Source organism: Hemitrygon akajei, chromosome 4 (assembly GCF_048418815.1).
Source record: "Hemitrygon akajei chromosome 4, sHemAka1.3, whole genome shotgun sequence".
In the NCBI taxonomy this organism is placed as follows: Eukaryota; Metazoa; Chordata; class Chondrichthyes; order Myliobatiformes; family Dasyatidae; genus Hemitrygon; species Hemitrygon akajei.
The window spans coordinates 44,869,283-44,886,598 of NC_133127.1; the positions used below are offsets into that span (position 1 = coordinate 44,869,283).

Below are 17,316 nucleotides of genomic sequence, written 5' to 3' on the forward strand. Positions count from 1 at the left end.
GTTGAACTCGGATTATATTGCTTCCTATCACCCAATCAGCGGGTGGTGTTTTGGTGTGTCATCTGTCAAATCAGAAAATACATTATGGCTATAACTTACATGAATTATCTGACTCAATTGACCCTTCCACAACCAAATTCATACCTTTTCTTTCAGAATACCACCTAAAACCTCAATTACTTCTGTGATGCTATATCTTACATATTGTTATGAACCCCATAACAGGGTCACTTACCAGCAAAGATAGAGAGGTCCGCTGAAGTCTGATGGTACCATTTTTAAACGTTTTTATTTATAAAGGGGCACAAAAGTAAGGTTAATACAAACATTCAGATAATATACATCGTCAATACTCAATCTAAAGCACAGGTATAGTAATAATCAACAACGCAAAGTAGCTCTATCGTTTGTCTAGGGGTAAAACTATTGTCCGATGGAAATATCAAAGTCTCTGAAGCTCATGCAGGCTTTTAGCCTTTCGGAGACCGCTGGGGCTCATGTGTTGGAGAGAGAAAATAAACTTGCCAGCCTGTTGGACTCAAATCGTTGAATCGGGAACGTGAGTTCCCCGTTGTCAGTTCGGAATCCTTTTCGGGGTTATCAGCCACTCGATTCCCTAGCTAGGGGAACCGAATCACACGTGGCTCCCGAACAGCTTCCTGTCCTTACGGGAGCGATGAGCGATGGTGTCTCCGTCTGGTGCGTCGCTGGCTTACTGCCTCCTGCTGTCCCCTTTTATCGTGACTGGCAGATTTGTAGATGTCACTCAAGGTAGGGTGATACAATCCCCACCCCACATTGCCCGAGGGTGTCCATGTCCCTGATAGCTGGCACGTACTATAGAGTTGCAATTCACACAGGTGTCTCTAAGAACAATGGTCAAATCCGTTGCATTGTCTCTCATTTCCTGGGTCCAAGACCCGAATTAATAGCGATCTTGCGATTCTCCGGAAGGAGGGGGCTGGTCCCGCACCCTTCGGCCCCTCAGAGCTGTGGTACATTCATAACAATATACACTTACATGGATGACTTCAAACCACTCCTTGATAGCCTACCACATCCATTCAATTATATCTAGAACATAAATCTATAAAATCATTTAAAATAATAACAACTATGAATGCTTTCCATGGAATGATTACATGCTGAAATATTGCCAATATTTTGCAGAAGAGTGGTTCTGAAGTTGGCCATAAGTATGGTTTACAACCACTAACAATAGTTTATTCATAGTGCATATTTGGGTTTGCTCTAGCTTTGATGTAATTCAATTAATTAATCAAAATTTCAAGGCCCCTTGAGACTTCAGTAGTGAATTCATAAGAACATAATGAAGAGAAACAGTTATAGGCCATTTAGCCCCTTATGCATGCTCTATCACTGCAGATCCTTTTCAATTCCACAACTCCCACTACAAATGCCTTACTCTTTGGTTCTCTTCATAATAAAGAATTATCTTGCTCCCTCTTATCTTTTGTTTATCTAATGGACAAATGAATTACTGAAGCAATGAAAACAACCAACTACTGGCTCTTACCAATGATCCCAAAAATACAGGTAGTGGGACAGATGAAGATCTCTCAATTGTTTATCTCAAGTATTTATAAGTATGTGAAACATTATGTTTTTGTTTGCTAATTCATTCATTTTCCTTCATTATATTTAAACATGAACAAATAAAACCTATAATTGCACTTTAAATATAATTAATATAGTCATACTTAAAATTAGATGCATTTAAGAGTACTTAAAGCAGATAATGACTTCAATCAAATTGAATTTATGGAGGCAAATTCAACCTAGATTCCTGCCGTGTTGAATAAAACTCTCTGTTATTCTGGTTTAAGTAAGTACTATATTATTTCCAATCTGTCAATTGAAGTGTGCGATCATACACAACAAGAAATACAAGTATTATCATGTGTTTCTAAAGTTTGGAGACACTGTTGTAATACTTCAACAATAGTTTCTGACTCCTATCAATTTAAATGCAGGAGAACACAAAGCTAAACATGAGCATCTAAAGTTCACAATAAATTTTGTTTCCATTCTGAAAGGACGGGTATGTTAAGTATATCAGCTGAGTAATTCTGCAGTAAAAGATGCATAACATAACCCTGGTGCTTACTTCATGGCTGACCACAAATATATATGTATGTCATTATTTTGTCCTATGTGCGATACAATAGATAGCCACCAAATGTCGTCACAGGTGGAAATTTTTCTGGAATCGAGCCCGATGTCAATCTCAACCAAACACGTTGCCCATAATTAAGTTCCAGTACTGCATCACCGGTGACAGTCCTGCTGCCGGAAACTCCATTACCATCATACTGAAAGGCCAGTTTATCCACTCCATCGACCACCAGGTAACCAGACAAGTGTGAGCTGAAGGACTCGATGGTGTATTTAAAGACATACACGCCAAGGAAAGGAATTAAAAACTTCCCACTTGCAGGTGCATAGGAAGCACCATAATTGACGTAGAGATGATTAAATCTGATTGGACCAGAAGTATTCATTGCATAGGTGTGTGCTACGAAGAATGCCACCATCGGAGCGTATCTGTACGATCCTTTTGAGAAATCTGCCAAAGGATTTAAAGGAAAATTGCCTAAATAATTTTTAAATGCATCATGCCTCAGTTATACACACAAAATGCCAGAGAAACACAGTAGATCAAGCAGCATCTGTGAAAATGAACAGTGAGCATTCAGGCCGAGACCCTTCATCAAGACTGAAAAGGAAAAGGGAAGACACCAGAATAAAAAGGAGGATAAGCTAGAAAATGACTGGTGAAGCCTGTGGGTGGGAAGGTAACGGGCTGGGAAGAAAGAATAAAGAAATACTGGAAGGAGAAATTGATGTTCATGCCATCAGGTTGCAATATATGGAGGTAATAAAGAAAATAAGAGAATGCAGAATATACAGTAGCAGCTACAGAGAAAGCATAGTGCAGAAAAGTATACAGGCCATGATAAGATACACTGAGTAATCAAGAGGTCATCATCAGTGTATGAGAAATCTATATCTGATAACTAAGTGTCTGATAACAGCAAGATAGAAGCTTTCCTTGAACCTGGCAGCACACTTTCAATCCTTTGTATCTTTTGCCTGACAGGAAAGGAGAGAATGACTGGGGTGTGATGGGGTCTTTAATTATATTGGCTTCTTTCTTTTACCAAGGCAGTGGGAAGTGTAAGAAGAGTGGATGGAGAGGAAGCAGGTTTGCATTGGTATGCAGTTTGAAAGATGTCACTGTGGCATACATTGTGTTTTAGAAAAGATTAAGATTGAGTCTATGAATTTAAAAAACCAGAGGTAATCTCTATGCCTTAACAGAGTTAAGAGAGTAATGGAGCTTTACAGAGACATTGTTTCCAGTGACAGTGGTGTCTTAAACCAGGACTCAGTCTTGAAGTAAGGGCTAGCCTTTTAGAACAGAGTCTTAGAATCATAAGAAAACAGCATGGAAACAAACCTTTTGCCTACTGAGTCTGTACCAACAATCAACAATCTACACTAACCTCCTATTTTTAAATTCTTCCCACATTTTTGTCACTTCTCCCCATAAGATATAGGAACAGAATTAGGTCATTTGGCCCATCAGGTGTGTTCTGCCATTCAATCATAGTTGATCCTTTCTTTTTCCTTCCTCAACCTTATTCCTCAGCCTTTTCCCCGTAACCTTTGATGCCATGTCCAATCAAGAACATTTCAATCTCTGCCTTAAGTATACCAAACAACCTGGGCTCCGCAGCTGCCTGTGGTAACAAATTCCACAAATTCCACCCTCTGGATAAAGAAATTTCTCCCCATCTCTGTTTTAAATGGATGCCCCCTATCTTGAGGATCTGCCCTCTCATCCTAGACTCCCCCACCATGGGAAACATCCTCTCCACAACTACTCTGTTTAGGCCTTTTAACATTTGAAAGGTTTCAATGAGATCCCCCCTCATCCTTTTGCATTCCAGCGAGTACAGACCCAGTACAGACACAGAGTCAGTGGTGAAGGAGGTTATCATACCTTTTCATTCCTGGAATCATTCTTGTGAACCTCCTCTGAACCCTCTCTAATGCCAGCGCATCTTTTCAAAATTGTTCACAATACTCAAGGTGAGGCCTCACAAGTGCCTTATAAAGCTTCAACATCACCCTTCTCATGTATTCAAGACTTCTTGAAATGAATGCTAACATGGCATTTGCCTCCTTCACCACTGACTCAACCTGCAAGTTAACCTTTAGGTTGTTCTGCAGAAGGACTCCCAACTCCCTTTGCATCTCAGATTTTTGGATTTTCTCCACATTTAGAAAATTACCATGCAATTTCCAACATCTTATTTCATTTTGCCACTTTCTTGCCCATTCTCCTAATCTGTCTAAGTCCTTCTGCACCCTACCCGTTTCCTCAGCACTACCTGCCTGTCCACCAATATTCGTATCATCTGCAAACTTGGCAACAAAGTTATTTATTTCATCTCAATCATTGATATACAGCATGAAAAGAAGCGATCCCAACACTGGCCACTGCAGAACACCACTACTCACTGGCAGCCAACCAGAAGAAGAACCTTTTATTCCCACTCGCTGCCTGTTACCAATCAGCCAATGCTCTAATCATGCCAGTAACTTTCTTGTAATACCATGGGCTGTTAACTTGGTAAGTAGCCTCATGTGTGGCACCTTGTCAAAGGCTTTATGTAAGTCCAAATATACAATATCCACTTCATCCCCTTTATCTATCCTAAATGTAATCTCCTTAAAGAATTGCAACAGGTTCATCAGGCAAAATTTTCCTTTAAGAAAACCATGTTGACTTTTTCCTATCTTGTCCTGTGTCACAAAGTACTCATAACATCTTTTACAATTGACTCCAACATCTTCCCAACCAATGAGGTCAGGCTAACTGGTCTATAGTTTCCTTTCTGCTGCCTTTCTCCTTTCTTAATGAGTGGAGTGACTTTAGCAATTTTCCTGTCCTCCGGCACCATACCAGAGTCCAACGATTTTTGAAAGATCATTGCTAATGCCTCCATTATCTCTATCATTACCTCTTTCAGAACCCTATGGTGTAGTACATCTGTTCTGGGTGACTTATGTACCCTTAGGTCTTTCAGCTTTTTGAGCACCTTCTCCCTTGTAGAGAGAAGGTCCTCCCTTAGGGGAATCAAAGTATGAATGCAGGAAAATGGTACTGAGGTAAATCATTGACCATGTAATTATTGAATGGAGAACACATATAAGTATCCTGTTCAGACTTTATTTATGTCCTTCTGATCATGTACATTAGTTACAAGTTCATGATTATTATTTTCATCTATAAACATTATTCATTGCAAAATACATCAGGTTGTGTTTTCATATATGGCCACATACAGTGGCAATGCAATTGAAAATGGAACATACTTTTGATCTTAAAATGCAGAAGGTGGTAAAAGATAATCTGAATATGAATATAAAAGTCATAAAATGAGAAAAAAGAACATATTCAACAACATCAGTGTTACCAATTGAGCATTTGGAACATAATCAGGTTTTTGATTAATTTGCTTTAGGGTATAAATGAAATGCTGAATAAATGGTGTGCCACAAAGGCTTGCTAAAATTTGGTATCTATTTTACCAACCAAATCACATCTTATCCAGTTTAATTAATAGCTTTGATATGCTAGAGGATTTGACTGTGCTGGGGTGTCTTTGTTATGGGGTAGCTGCCTGCTGTCCCATTTAAAGCCACGCACTTGAGATCTTACTAATAGGTGCTGGATTATTCCATTGATAAAACAGCCCAAGTGTTAAAATGAAAAGAAACTCAATTTTAGCTCGATCAATTGGAAAATTCCTCAAGTGAAAACAATTCCCCCACTCCTTTCTGCAGGATCTGTCAACATTGCTGAGAGGATGAAATAAATGGAAAATCAAACAAACCCACCTGTCTTCAAGGCATTTTCATCCAGTAGTTTAATGTCACAGCTGGGACCACCAAACGGAGGGCGACAGGCACAGACAAAGCCTTTTCTTTGATTAATACACGTCCCACCATTCTGGCATGGGGCACTGTTGCAGCTTACAGACTCCGCTATTAACATAGACAGCAAAGGCCTTTAGAGTGTTAACATTTAATAATACAGAGACATTTTAAAAATATTCAGCCTCCTCCATTCTTGTCAGTCTTTGCTGTCAGGATGATCCTTACCCTCTGAGGCTGCCATTAGCTTTATGACGTCTGAAAGTTATATCCCAATGATGTCAAATAACTTGCAGTTTTAGAGCATCTTTTGCAAAATAAAAAAAAGCAGTCAGAGAAATGTAGTTGCTGTGGTAATGTAGGAAATGTGACAACTGGATCAGCTAATCAGGTTCATTTACATTTCCTTTCCTTTGATTATTTCTCGGAAGCCTTGACTCGGTGTCTCTCTGCCCAAATACTGACTGACCTGTTGTGCATTCAGCATTTTCATCTTCACACCTAACTTCAAACTCTTGGTTAATGTGGACAGATGTGGTTTGCTCCCCTGCCGAAAGTGTGTGCTCTTACTCAAGCTGATACTCCCACTGCCATTTACAAACTCATTGCTCCCTCCTCTGGCAATAAAAAATCATCCTTCTTCTGAAAACACTGCCATGCTCAAAACAAAGATGACAGCAATTTCTCTCCCCTGATAATGACACCAATGGAGACAAGGCAGCACAGCAGACCCATCCCTGCTCCCAGGGGAATAATCCCATTACACCCCTTCCCCCTCTCCTTATTTCCCAGAATTTCTCCAAGTTCTCTCTCACATGCCCCTCCACTCTGCGGTGATTCATTTGCTATTAATCCATACTGAAGGTTAATTTACAGTAGCCAATTAACTCCACATTATACCTTTGGGATCTGGGGCAGGCACATGCAGTCACAGGAAAAACCTATGAACCTCACAATGATAGGACCTGAGGTTAGGATTGCATCCAGATCCCTGGAACAACAATAACAGCTCACCAGCCTTTTTCCTTAACAGTGTGGAAGTGTAGTTTCAAGAATAAATAGTATAGAAGATGTTGGTATAAGGTACTTGCAACCTTGAATTAACATTAACTTTAATATATGACTGCTGATGGTATGAAAGTAATCACTTGCAATATTATCTCAACCCTCCTCTCCATAGATTGGCAGACACAATCGATAATCAGAAATTATGGATCCTTATGGAAAAATAAAGCCTTTGTGATTCTGCTCGATAGTTCAGTGCCACTGCAGATATGATCAATACTGAATGCATTGTAATGAGACAGTTTATATCACTGCTCCCTTTCACATGGAGCTGCAGATGACAGAATCTGCTATCACGCTTCTAATAAAAGCTGACAAGCCTTTAATATCACACAGCACAGGTCAGCTGCACAATCCAGAGGTTCTCTGGTAACTCTCCTGCGATGGATTGGTGTGCTAACATCTGGCTTCAAAGCAAGGTCAGTCCCTTACAAACTTCACACGACAACATTGTAATTCTAGCTTCAAATAAGACAGTGGCAGAGAATTGAAGGCATGTGTATGACAGGCAATCTGTACCGCAGGGAGAGCTGAGATCAGGTAACAGCCACCCCAGCACGCCACTCTTCCAATTCCCTTTCTCCTCCAAATTCCTCAAAGAAAAAATCTTTTGCAACAGAGCTGTCAGGGAGAGAGATCAAATAAAAAAGCATGGAGATAGATTCACATCTTTGTCGCCTCTCTGGATGCTAATGAAGCAGCTAACCGACTTTCTATGGAGCCCCCTGCTTAAAGGTCCATTGATTTTCTGCTTGATAATGAGAATGTGAGCAAATTGTTCTTGGTATTTCAATTGACAGATATCATGAATGGCAAAATAGTGTGGAAAATGACATCAATACACACATGCATACCCTCAAATAACTAAAATGAACCTAAACTACATTTTCCATTATTTCAATTCGTGTTCAGGCGTCTATGACCCAAATTCTAGACTTTCCTCATCATATCTCTTTACCACTTTCTCTTCCTTCCAGATGATGTTTAGAGCCTAATTTGAAAGAAAAGTACTTTGGAATATTGGAAATCTGCATTAAAAACAGAAATTGATATAGATCAAGAGATCAGGCAGTATCTAGAGAGAGAGAGTCTGAGAGAGACAAAGAGAGAGGGGGAGAGAGAGAGAGAGAGAGAGAGAGAGAGAGAGAGAGAGAGAGAGAGAGAGAGAGAGAGAGAGAGAGAGAGAGAGAGAGAGAGAGAGAGCATTTCAGGTCATGACCTTTCATTACAGGTGCCAAACTCTATTGATTGAACAAGTCTAGTGCAATGTATCTTTCTTTGTCATATTGTCAAAATTTACTTGATTATCTTCTTTACCGTGTTGTGTTAAAGATGATTTATAAATGTAATTTGGCAATGTTACAATGTTGGAAAGTTAGCCATCCTTCATTGGATAAAACACTAATAATTTATTGATATTCACATCCTAATCAGCAAGAAAGAGTTGAACCGTTGTGAAACACAGACACACACTGTTTTGTTCAATGTAAGATGCTCAATCTGCAGCCCACCTACTTCCAACATAAGATGCTGAATGAGGTTCTTTTTCCTGAAGTCATCATGATCACAAAGCAGGACTTTCTAATACCCTGGCAAGTGTCTTTCTGTTCCTTCTATTGAAGTATTTTGTCACAGAGGGAACTTCAAACACCATCAGTTTGTTGGCAGCAAATACAATTTTCAGCTGTATATTATTCTAAAAGACAAAGCAAGCTGTTTGCTACTAATGTTGTTTGCACTATAAATGGATGGCTCTGTGTGAAGTCAAGAATATTGTGAAGGTTGAAGTTCCACCCACTATCAACTAATAAGAGACCTCTTTTTCAAACAGAAGCTTCTATTGGGCAAACTGTTTTGCACACAGAAAGGGAGGGTGGCAAGTAATTGCTCAACTGGGCAATGTCAGCCTCAACATTGCTTGATGGGTCCTTGTGTACCTCGGGAACACAAGAAAGAATGATTCCTTCATTACACCATGGTAACACCATAGTTCAATCATAGCTTGTGTTCATCATTCCATTTATTTAGCACCTAGCAAAACTAGTGTGATAACACTGGAGTATATTTTTACCATTATTATCTCAAAATCTGGTACATAAACTACATTATTAACAAAATCAAAATTACACAGATTTTGAGGTGGGATTTGAATTCAGGCCTCTGGGTTCAACATCCAATCCCCTGCATTTCTAGTCTGGTATCTAAACAGCACCACTGATACCCAGAGATGATGCAAGGATTTATATGAGGATGTTGCCTGGGCTGAAGAATTTTACTTTTTGAACACTGGGGTTACTTTTCTGAAGCAGATGAAACTATTAACTAATTCTGTCAATGTTGTCAGAATCCTAAATTAAGTGAATAAGAAGACAATTCAGAAACAGCTTCTTCTCTTCCAATATCAGAATTCGGAATGGTCCATGAACCCACAAACACAACCTGTTTTTGCACTACTTACTAATTTTGTAATTTATAGTAATTCAATATCTGAATTCTACTGCTGCTGCAAAACAACAAATTCCACATCATTTAAGCCAGTGGCCATAAGCATGATTCTGATTCTATTTCTGATTTTAGGAGAGAAGTCTAAACCTAGGGGAGATTAATATCAAGGCCAATGGCTGAACAGGATGAATAAACAATCAAGGGTCTGGAATTCACTGTCTGGAAGGATGATGGAGGAAAATCTCTTTTGATTTAACAAGTACCTCGATAAGCACTTGATACACATTAACTTACAAAGCACAGAACAAAATGATTGGGGATGGGATTGTACCAATAATTCAACTTTGGCTGATGTCAACCACAATGTACTGAAAGTTTTCTTCTGGGCTGCTGGCTTCAATGATTTATTGACAATGGGTGGTGGATTCTGATTGAAAATTAAACTGAGGGTTTCAGGTGAATACGAAAGATTGCATGGCCTTATTCAATGAAGACCAGGATGTTCTGAGCTAATATTTACCCATAACCAAAGCCAATGAAGCAGATGAAATAGTTGTCTATCTTACTGTTCTTGTCTCTCTCTGCATAATGTTTGGCTGCTGTATTTCTTTACGTTGTAGCAGTGATACTGATTTGGTGGTTGTAGAGGATTTGGAAATGAAAGGCAAAATGCACATTCTTTCTTTCAAGGGAAATAATTTGTGACTTACATCCACTGTAATTTGTACAAGTTGACCCAATATAGTACTTGTTTTAGTATTATTCTCTTCCATCCTATAAATTATATTAGGCCTCACAATCTAAAGTTATTTGTTCACTTAATCATAGTGAAAAAGTAACCTTCAATTAGCTTTGGTGAACTCTAGCAAGAGACTACCAACACAACAAACTCTCTTCTATTCACCTTTCTTGTCAACATTTCTCTATGGTACCATTTATGTCTACCTCAACAGTCTCCAGCACTGCAGTGCTCTGTGTTCTTCTAATTCTGGTCTCTTACACCTTTATTTTCATTGGTCCATCATGAACTATAAATTAAGTCAGAAATTACAAAGGAACAGTTGGATAGGCCAGAGTTCTTCTCATTAGAAAAGAGGAAGTGAGATGAGCTTGAATTGGCTACCACATTATTAGGCAAGGATGCAGAGAAGATTCACCAAAATGTCACCAGGGATGGAATGGTTGAGTTCAAAAGAGAGACGGGATATGCTGGGTTTGCTTCCTTTGGAGCCGAAGACATGAGGAGAGGGGAGAGCCTGGTTGAAGCATACAAAATTATGAGATGTGTAGCTGGGTAAGATAGTAAGAAACATATCCCAAAGCAGAGATCTCTAAAACTGGAGTACTGATAATCAGGTAATTGATCATTGGATTATGTATGATGTCACAGTGAAAAACCTCACTGTAGGAGGTTCAGAAGGACCTAAAGGAGACTTTTTTACACCCAAAGGGGTGGTAGGAATCAGGAGCACGCTACATAAGGGCTGGTGGCAACAGGAACTCTCACAATATTGAAGGAGTATATAGCCAAGCAATATCATTAAGACACTGAAGGCTCCAGATCAAGTGCTAGCAAATGGGATTTATATAGTCAGCATGGATGTGGTTGGTCAAGGCACCCGTTTCTGTGCTGTATGACTCTATAGCTTTTAAATGGGGCTGTAACATTTTAAGGGACAGATAGAGTAAGCAGGAAGAATTATTTCCCTCTGCCAAAAAGGCAGACGTGTGAAAAAGGCAAATGGTATATTGGCATTCATAGCAAAAGGATTTGAGTACAGGAGCAGGGAGGTTCTAATGCAGTTGTACAAGGCCTTGGTGAGACCACACCTAGAGTATTGTGTGCAGTTTTGGTCCCCTAATCTGAAGAAAGACATTCTTGCCATAGAGGGAGTACAGAGAAGGTTCACCAGATTGATTCCTGGGATGGCAGGACTTTCATATGAAGAAAGACTGGATCGACTAGGCTTGTACCCACTGGAATTTAGAAGATTGAGGGGGGGATCTTATTGAAACGTATAAAATTCTAAAGGGATTGGACAGGCTAGATACAGGAAGATTGTTTCTGATGTTGGGGAAGTCCAGAACGAGGGGTCACAGTTTAAGGATAAAGGGGAAGCCTTTTAGGACTGAGATGAGGAAAAACTTCTTCACACAGAGAGTGGTGAATCTGTGGAATTCTCTGCCACAGGAAACAGTTGAGGCCGGTTCATTGGCTATATTTAAGAGGAAGCTAGATATGGCCCTTGTGGCTAAAGGGATCAGGGGGTATGGAGAGAAAGCAGGTACAGGGTTCTGAGTTGGATGATCAGCCATGATCATACTGAATGGCGGTGCAGGCTCGAAGGGCCGAATGGCCTACTCCTGCACCTATTTTCTAAGTTTCTATGTTTCTAAACCACTGACTGTGGCATTGATTTATAGCAATTGGGAGAAAGGAGAAAAACATTTTTTTTTTCACCTAGAGTATTGTAGAGACATGAAAGTGCAATAAAAGCAGAAGTCCTTATCACATTTAAACAGTAGAAGGATGTGCAGTAGAAGAACTTCCAGGACTATGGACTATAGGCAGAGTTGTAACAGACACAATGGCGTCCAGCTTTGTAAATGATGGAATTACCTGGATCAGAGACCTTGTTGGTATATCTTTGGCTTCTTCCAGAACTGACTGTGAAGTTGTTTTTCCTGACAGCTTTTGGCCTGTTGTACAATTGTTTAACTTGTTTCTGGATCCTTGTAATGTTCCTGACAAGGTCATAAATGGCCCTGTCCAGGAACACAGTGATATTGGTGAAGAAAAGCTCAGCGGTGGTCCAACTAGTGGTTTGTACAAACTCTCTGAGCTCCTGCTGAAGAGCTGAGATGTTTGGCTTTGCTGCTGGCACAGTAACCTGAGGGATGCTGTTGGTTGCTTGTGTGAGTAGCAGCGACATGTTCTGGCACAGTCCCCGGGTTTGGTCTGATTCCTCCTTCATACGGTAGACCATACTGTTCAGATTAGTCCACTTGGCCTGCAGCCCCAACACTTTGCGGCTCAGCTCTTGATACTTTGGAGGCACAGGCTGGATCTTAGCTTCTTTGGGCTTGGTCTTTCGTAACAATTTGGAGTTCACCAGCACAGAATTCAGCTGAGATTCAAGGGCCAGAATGCGAGATTGGTAATCTTTGGTGTCTGGAGAGGAGGAAAGAATGGCTTCCTCGAGACGGTGAATCCTTTGTTGGAAATCTTCAATGCTGATTGCTGTTTTATTTAACAACTGAGATATATTTGTTAAGACTGGAGGCGTAACTCTCCCCAGCTCTTCTGTAGCCTGAAGGGCACCTATCATTTCCAATGCATTCTGGTGTTTTGTAACATCAGCCAGAAGAACGTTAAAGGACTCATTCAACTGATCAAATTGTGGAAACAAGGTTAACTCATTATTCTGCTTTACGGTGCTCTCATCAACCAGCTCTAAAATATACCTCCACAGGTGAGTGACATTATTTTTCAAGGTATAGTAATCACCTCTCATTGAATCCATGGCATCATTAATGACAGTCATTGTATTATTTAAACCATCCTCAATTTCAAGGCGGCATTCAGCCAGAACTCCCCTTAATGATTCTTTGCCAGTTTGGCTCTGGGTTTTGATCAACTGTGCTCCCACTCTGCTTTTGACAAACATACTGAGGCTCGCCACTTCAGAACTGAGATTGTCCAAACGTTCAGTGAGATCCTGTCTTTGCACATGCCTAGAGTTAGGTCTGATGGTCTCAAGGGGTGGCCCTTGGTTTTCAATCAATTGTTGGAGGATTTCAACATCATACGATAGATTGCTAATCTTCTCATCCATTGGCTCAAGAAGGTCCACTAATCGGGAAAAAATATCAAAGAATGTTTTGTTTAAGTTGTGTACTTCATTCTCTGCTTGGTGCAACCTGGAGCCCAGGGTACTTTGGCACTCTTCAACCATTCCTTGGCAAGTTCTGATTTCCATTTCCTTCCTGCCACTTGCTGACGTTAAGTTAAAGAGCTGCAGTTCATGGGCATTCACGTCACTGTTCAATTGAAATATAAAGCGGCTGTTCTTTTTCACATTCTTCATGATGCTTAACAAATATCTTTGTAGCATTTCATTTCTCTGGGTACCTTCTTGCTCAGGGACATTTTGGAGCATCTGGCTGGATTGATGCAGCTCCTGGGTTTCCGTTGCTAATGAAAAGGTTTGGTTTATTTTTTCTGAGAGGGTATCGGTGCTCTCATATTCCTCTTCCAGTTGCATTAGAAGAGATTCGTGCTTTTTGGTTAGCTCCTGTGATGCGTTGTGGCAAGCTCGTGACACATCAGCTCTGAGCACTTTTATTTGCTCCTGAATTTCATGGAGTTCTGAGGAGGATGTCAGATTTTGCTCCACTGTTGTGGAGTGGACATTCCCAGACAATGACAGAATGCTCTCATTTAACTGCCTGACCATGTCTTTAGTACTTTGAAGTTCCTTACTTATACCGGAGATAGTTTTGTACATCTGAGTTACCATCTCCTGCATATTCCCCTGAAATGATCGAACCTGTTGCGTTACCAGCTCTTTCACCAGCTCCTGAATCCCTCTTGATTTGGTCCCTGAAACAAAATAATTTAAGCAAATTAAGTAAGTAATCCTTCTTTGTTAAATTGTTTGCATGTCAATCATATGTCTAATGGCTAGAAAACAAATAAATTAGTTACATCATAATTTTTTCTAAAGAGAAGACTGTAACTTGGGGTCATAGGGTTCAGGTGAAAAGGGAAAATTTTAAAGAATCTCTGACAGGCAAGTTTTTCACTCAGAAGGTAATAGGTAGGTGGAATGAGCTGCCAGAGGAAGTGGGAGAGGCAGGAACAATTACAATGTTTAAAAGACATTTAGACAGGAACATGATAGGAAAGGTTCAGAAGGATATGGGCTAAATGCAGACAAATGTAATTTTTGTAGATAGGCATCTTGGACAGCATAGATGAGTTGGGATAAAAAGCTGTATAACTCCAAGACTCTATTTCTTTATATTCTCCTATTGACACAACACAGAGTTTCTGAGGAGAAATCCTATTTTGTAAAAATTTGGCAGAGATACCCTTCTGTTGTGTTCCTCTATAATTATCATGCAGCCTAAAGTATTGTGTTCCCCGTCAAAGTACATAGAACGTGGAATAGTACAGCATAGGAACAAGCCTTTCGCCAACAGTGTCTATGCCAAATATGATGCCAAATTAAATCAAATCTCTTCTGTCTGCACATGATCCAAAATCCGCCATTCTCTGTATATTCTGAAATGCCACTATCATCATTACCCTCCTCAGATTCCAATAGACTGGAATGAATATTGTCCTTGTTTGCAGGTAGAAAGGATAGTATTGTCTTGAGGTTTTGGATTTCACTGCTCACTGTTCTGAGCATCCTAGACCAAAGACAGCCCACTGGGTCTCCGATCCTCTCTCCCAAATGGTTCCACCTGCCCATCATCCCTCCTTTGTCTGGTCCCACTTAACTTTTTCTTTACTTGTAAGATTGCAGTAACTGCCCTGCTTTGTTGCCTCCTTTTATCAACTCTCAGTTGCTGTCACTCTCTCTAACCATCCTGATCCCAATATAAACCAATGCGGGCAAAATTCCAGACAGCGCACAGAGTTGGCCATGCAACCAATCGGTGATGAGACCTCCGTCCCTATGTCACAATTGAATTTCCGTGATGATGACCAATCAATTGATTGATAAGTATATAAAAGCCTAGCATTTAGAGGACATGCCACAAGGGAACAGTGCATTGATGATTTCTCCTCGTACGCAGACAAAACATTTGTAAGTGTATTGCCAAGATCGGAAAACAACTCAACACAATTTCTTGACCCCAAATGGCTCCACCTGCCCATGGTCCCCTCCTCACCTGGTTCTGACTTTTGCTTGCTTCACTCCTCCTCTTCACATCTTTATTCTGGCTGTCTCCCCTTTACATTCTCAAATGCAAGATCTAGACCCAAAACATCAACTATACTCCATAGAAGTTGCCTGAGCTGCTGTTCCTCCAACAGTTGTTTCTCTTGTACCACCATAAAAAATTCTATTTTACAAAGCATATGGTGACTAAACTTAAAATGTACTGAATGAAATTCTTTGGGTACTATGAGATGATAAAAGATTATATACAAATACAGAACATGATTTTCTTTATAACCTTGCAATGTGGTTCATACTGATCTGATACAGTTATTAATCTTTCAGTCACACACCCTCACATGCCTCTTGTGTTTCCTCAAAGGCAGGTATAAATATGTGCCAAGGTGAGGAAATGTAAAATGAACCAACAGTTTGATTACATATTGTGAACATATTATATGTTTAACATAATATGATACTGAAGAAAAATAGAAAAATATTGAACATGCTACATTTCCCCAAATTGTTGAGGAAGTAGTTGAGGCAGGTACAATAGACACTTGACAGCTAAGGTTTTAAAGGATATGGGGCTAACATGGTCAATTGAGACTAGTTTAAATGGGCATCATGGGTAATTGCGCATTGTTTTGTATAATTCATGGCACAATCATAGAATTTGATGAAACTTTTGATGAGAAGAGTTTAAACGTCTGTGACAAGGTAGACAGGTTAAAATGAAAGTGAACAGAGATTTGAGCTTGGAACAGGCATTCACACTAACTTCTTGCCATGCTTAATAAAATTCTATCACCCTATGCCATGAATTAAGCAAAATAACTATTAGATACCTTTGGACTCCAGTGTCCCCCATCACTTGGGTCACCGAAAAGCTTCTCTCTGTTCCCCAGTGCACTGCATTCAAATGTAACTTCCCTCACTCAATCAATCTGTTCGCTTTCATTTTAACCAGCCTACATTGTCACAGACACTTAAGCTCTTCTACTCAAATGTTTTTCACATCAGTTTGCATGAGGAAACTCTGTCAAAGAGACTGAATAAGTTTGATGTCTATAATTCCAACAGAGATCAAGAGCTGAGTAAGAATATGTCAGTTTTGCAAAGAAAATTGGGGCAAAGTCTCCACAGCACATCACTTAAATCAGACAGGATACAACAAGTCTCATTCTGGGAATTCCTTATCAATGAAAATCTTAACAATTTTTAGTTTCAAAGCCTTTCAAAAGCATTGCTCTCTTCGAGCCCTAGGTCACAAAAATGCCAGACTGCGAAACGAGGCAATTTAGTTTGTATGCTGTGGACTCAATTGCACTGGGACCAGACTGAGCCCAATACATAATTTAACAAATGACCTTTGACCTCTGGTTGCTGCGGACCTGTGTCAATTTCCATTGATTGCATAGGAACCTGCAAATCTGTGGTGACGAGCAGTGTGCATTCGCAGTGTGAGCTGGCTGATCTAAGGGCACAATGCCTTAAGAAAAGAGAATGATTTCACAGCAGCAGTGTACATCAATACTGCAGCTCAGTGTAAAATTTATGACCTATTTGTCTGCTGTCAGTGTAAGCATGTCACCAAAAAGGGCATGCTTCTTGAAAGAAGAAGACAACCTCACCAGCTCTTCTGGGAAGGTCCTTAGCTTTACGTGAATGAAGGACGTGAACGTGGCGTTATATCTGACAGCAAGTGTGCATCCTCAGAGTGATGGGAATGAACTAGTGTATCCATAACAACTGGCCATATGCAGCTTTTAAAAAATTAAGATTGGCTAATTAATTTATTATTGTCACATTTTGTGGTACAGTGAAAAACTTCTCTTGCACACAATTCATTACAGCAGTGCATTTATAGATGAAAGGTATAAAGATTAGTTTTATTTGTCACATGCAGATTAAAATATTGAAACACACAGTAAAATGTTTTGTT

The 17,316-nt window shown here is 39.9% G+C and overlaps 1 protein-coding gene across 4 annotated transcripts in view; it reads right to left on the reverse strand.

Annotated features, from left to right (window-relative positions):
* Window positions 1–275: 275 nt before the first annotated feature.
* Window positions 276–17,316, reverse strand: part of LOC140726287 (multimerin-1-like) — a 67,648-nt gene continuing 50,607 nt past the window's right edge. For all 4 annotated transcript variants that reach the window (XM_073042468.1, XM_073042466.1, XM_073042467.1 and 1 more), the window contains 3 exons: window positions 12,098–14,080; window positions 5,932–6,078; window positions 276–2,587 (listed from right to left, as the gene is read on the reverse strand). In XM_073042468.1, the coding sequence (XP_072898569.1) occupies window positions 2,172–2,587; window positions 5,932–6,078; window positions 12,098–14,080 (2,546 nt within the window). In that variant the 3' untranslated portion in view covers window positions 276–2,171. The remainder of the gene's footprint in view (window positions 2,588–5,931; window positions 6,079–12,097; window positions 14,081–17,316) is intronic.